The 4,292-nt window shown below is 53.9% G+C and overlaps 1 protein-coding gene across 1 annotated transcript; it reads right to left on the minus strand.

Annotated features, from left to right (window-relative positions):
- Positions 1–86: 86 nt before the first annotated feature.
- Positions 87–2,556, minus strand: KLF2 (KLF transcription factor 2). Its single transcript, XM_056512744.1, has 3 exons — positions 2,373–2,556; positions 1,351–2,242; positions 87–965 (listed from the first exon to the last, which is right to left on the minus strand). Exons 1-3 carry the CDS (start codon positions 2,445–2,447, stop codon positions 790–792), a joined length of 1,143 nt encoding a protein of 380 aa, XP_056368719.1. The 5' UTR covers positions 2,448–2,556; the 3' UTR covers positions 87–789.
- Between the last annotated feature and the right edge of the window lie 1,736 nt (positions 2,557–4,292).

The raw sequence follows: 4,292 nt of genomic DNA on the forward strand, positions 1-4,292 counted from the left end.
TGTCGATAATTTAAAACACAACCAGGTGGTTGCTGGTCCAGCCATCAGGGAAAAAGTAACAGGAATATCTCAAAGGAGAATAAAAATCATAGGAATTAAAAACTGATTTTATTAAAAAGATGAAATTTTTTCAAACATTGAAAAATTATGTTTTTATAAAAACTGAAATAGGCAAAATACCCATTTGTCTTCTATTTACATATACAATATTTCTCATTGTATAAAATTATTTACAATATATAAAAAAAATTACAGTAAATAGGTTATTTTCTTACAAGACATCAAGCCCTGTACTTCTAGTGTAGATCATGGCAAACAAGAATACTATTGCACCTGTGAACCAAACAGTCTAACAAGAGGAGTGTTCTTTTAGCCATGCCTTCAACTGAGATCTAAACTAACATTGTTAGCTACAGTAACATTCATTTTATCTCTTCTAGGGTCAACTTCAGGCAGTTTCCATACAAACATTGTCTTGTAAAACTTAGGAATGGGTAGTTAGAATTGGGGGAAAAAACCATATTTACAGCTTCTTCTATACAATCTGTATGAAGTCTTATGGAGTTTACCCTTCACAGAAGCTGCATAAATAACCCCAGTTCTCCTGACCGGGACGGGCCGGTCACTGATTCAGGAGATGCCCGGCTCAGCCTCCTCGTGCCAGCTCCTCACGCCCGTCCTGGAGCGTCCGTCGGTGCCTCCCTGTGTAGTACCAGCTACAGATTCTGAACCCTTCTGCACCTGAGCATTTAAATAAAGTCCACTGTGGGCAGGGCAGAGTCCCTGGGGCTACATGTGCCGCTTCATGTGCAGAGCTAGGTGGTCGGACCTGGAGAAGGCCCTGTCGCACAGGTGGCACTGGAAGGGCCGGTGGCCCGTGTGCTTGCGATAGTGGCGGGTGAGCTCGTCGGAGCGCGCGAACTTCCAGCCGCAGCCTTCCCAGTTGCAGTGGTAGGGCTTTTCACCTGTTTGGGGAAATCGGAAAGCGTGACTCAGCATGGCATCAGAAACCAGGCAACCTGCCGAGTTTTATTGGAGTATATCCCTTCATTTGCTACCAAGCCCTTCCACAGCAAGATCCAAGTGTTTTTAAGCTGAACTACTAGAAATTCCTTTACCCGCCCATACCTGCAGTGAAAATCTTTGGAGAAAGGGCTTTAGAAGCCCTTATAACAGCTTTGAATACATAGCCAAACACCAAGATGTTACAGACCTGACCACCTGCCATAGCTCAGCTGTGAATTTAACAGGCACTACACGGTAAAAGCCCAGACTGCAAACTGTTTTACCCCGGGCTATCCCAACCGGCACCCAGCACATCTCCACAAGAACACCATCAGCAACATTTACCTGTGTGTGTCCTGAGGTGAGCCTTCAGGTGTGAGCTCTTGGTGTAGGTCTTCCCACAACCAGCATAGCTGCACGTGTGAGTGGCCGTCCTCTTCCTTGGCCAGGACCGGCGTCCTCGCTTTGGTTTGGAGTCCAGCAGCTCCAGAGGGGAGGAAGGAGGGGTGAGCATGCCCCGAGGAGCCGAGGGCTGTAAGGGCAGGCTGTCCTCGAAAAGGCCGAACTGCGAGGTGCTCTGGTACTGGAGGTGCGTCTGCGGGTGGTGGAAGCCGGAGGCCGGGTGGTAACTTTGCTGGTAGGACACGGACGAGGGGCACAACATCTGTGTGTGGCAGTCATTCACCATGAGATCGTCGGGGCTCAGCGGGGGCGTCTCTGCCCCAGGGATCTGGGGGGAACTGGCCACCCGGGGCTGCTCGTAGCCCATCATGCAGGTCGCATTCCCCTCCTGCTTGATCTTTGGGCAAGCCTGGGGCACCAGACCCAGAACCGGTCCGTAATTGTCCATGTCGGGTTCGGGCTTAATGTTCTCAACGAACTGCGGGCCCCCGAAGGTGGGTGTCACGAAGAACCGCCCGTGGACGCTGCCAGAGGGGCAGTAGCTGGAGTCCATCTCGGACCGCATCATCTCCGGGACGATGCCGGCGTTGTAGGGCGGGGGGCTGCCCTGCTCCAGGGCATTGTAGCATCCCGGGGACGGGTTTGTCTGGTAAAAGCCACCGCTTTCGCCTTGGGCAGGGGGATAGTCCCCGCCGGCAGCGCCCTGGCCGTAGCCATCGCTGCCCATGGAAAGGATAAAATCCAGAACGTTGTTGAGATCCTCATCCTCTTTGCGTGGGGAGAGGCCGCCCCAGGAGCCGGCGGGGGTCTTGGCTTCCTGCTCACACTTCCACCTCTGGGGAGAGAGAAAAGGGAGAGGGTTAGAGTGGCCGTTCCCTTGGGGAAGGGGGGGACGGACTCGGGGCGCGGCGAGGCGGCGGCACCGCTGCGAGGAGCCGTCGGTGCGGAGCGCGGGGGACACTCACTTCGTGCAGGGCTTTCTCGCGGCAGGGGCTGGCGAAGGTGGCGAACGAGGGCAGGGCGGTGTCGCTCAGCGCCATGGTGCGGGACGAGCGCGGCCGGCCGCCCTCCGCACCTTATAACGCGGGCGCGGGCGGCCCCAGGCCAATTGCAGGAGGGAGGAAACGCGTCCCGGACGGGGCGGGCGGGAGGCAGCGGCTCGGGCGCAGCCTAAATTTAGCCCCGGTATAAAAGGACGCGGCGGCGGCGGTCCCAGCCCGAGCGGGGCGGAGCGGAGCGGAGCGGGGACGGGCCCGGGCCCCTTCGCCGCCCTCCCCTCGGCCGCGGGCCCGCGACCCCCGGCTCGGGCAGCGCCTGACACCGCACACTGAGGGGTCTCTGCCCCAAGTGAGCTGGGGGAACGCCGGGGGGTCTCACTGAGGCTCCAGGGACACCAAGGGACCCTGTCGTGTGCTGAGAGAGACTGTGAGGGAATTCAGTGGGATGAGGGGGACACACGGACCCTTCCCTGGGAAAACCCACAGGACCCGTCCTGACATGAGAGGACCCTGTGCTGAGATCCAGCGAGGGACCTGCTGGGGGGGGGGGGGTTCGTGGGCGGCATCGAGGGCTCCCCAACCTGGAAACACCGAGGGACCGTCTGTGACGTGAGGGGACACCGATAACTGCAAGCTTCAACAGAGACTGTGAGGGGCTTGCTCTGGGATGGGGAACATTGAGGGGTCCTTGCCCTGGGGATACCAAGAAAGACACTATGAATTAGGGGTCTGATCCCTTCACACCTCAGAGCAGCTGCCCCTCAAGCCAGCCTCATTCCTGTGCCATGCGGTGCGATCAGACTCAGAAAAAGCAGGTGGGAGTGGAAGGTGTCGGGAGCACAGTGAGGGACAGAGACGTGCCCTGCTGCCATGGGTAAACCGCTGAGCTGACGATGGGGCCTCTTGGCACTGCTCATCCCAAAGATGCATACTGGTGCTCACAGAAAGGTGTTTGATGCTACTCGTGTACAGAGAAAAAATGTGTGTAGCTTCTGTGATCTCTGGTTGTTGGCAATTTATGGTCTTGGGCTTGATTTTTGGGAAGGGAAGATTGTTCTTCTCCCTTACCTTGGCCTCTAGCTTCAGTCTGAAGGAGCAATTCTCCAATAACTTCTGATAACATGCTCCAGACTCCTGTTTCCGAGGATCGTGGCTGCTTGGCCATCATCCAGGAGCAAAAGTGGCAGATCCAAAAGGGGGGAAAGCTATGATCTGTCAAGAGACAGACTGATTCTTTGAGAGCCTGTTCAAAGAAAGAGCTATGCTTTCTCCTTTCCTCCTCCATATCTCCTTTGTAATCACTTTTACAAGGGTTTCTAAGCGAGCTGGGAATCAGGAGAGTGCGGGAGAACAGCTCTCACTTTTGTGCATGGTGTGCCCCAGCAGGGGAAGGAGCACTGCCCTTGATGGGCTCTGGTTCTCTGAAGCACTTTGAGCCTGTTCACCAGAGCCCATCCCAGGCTTGTGGCTGTGTTTAGCCACCTCGGGAAAACTCAGTTGCTAGGGTGAGTAAATGATCTTTTCAATAGCTACACGTGTTTTAAAATCAGGAATATCTCTTGTTTAACTTTCTATAGTTTTCATTCTAAAAGTTCACAGGTTGGCCAGAAGGAGCAGCCAAACTTCTGTGGCTGGAGCAGAATCAATACACTGAATGCATGGTAACGCTGTACACAAAGATGTGTGACTCATGGCTCTGTAATGTCACACTTGTGTAATCTTTCAATGTAAACTCTTTTCCTCTAATAAAATGTCTGTAAGTGAATGATACATATATATGGGGCTGTGAGTCAGCCAAGAAAATACACTCTGATGAATTCAGAATGAATGTGAATGCTCCCTTGATAACACACCCTTAATGTCTGTGTCAGTTTATGTGCTTGTGAT

Source organism: Oenanthe melanoleuca, chromosome 28 (genome assembly GCF_029582105.1).
Source record: "Oenanthe melanoleuca isolate GR-GAL-2019-014 chromosome 28, OMel1.0, whole genome shotgun sequence".
NCBI classification, from domain to species: Eukaryota; Metazoa; Chordata; class Aves; order Passeriformes; family Muscicapidae; genus Oenanthe; species Oenanthe melanoleuca.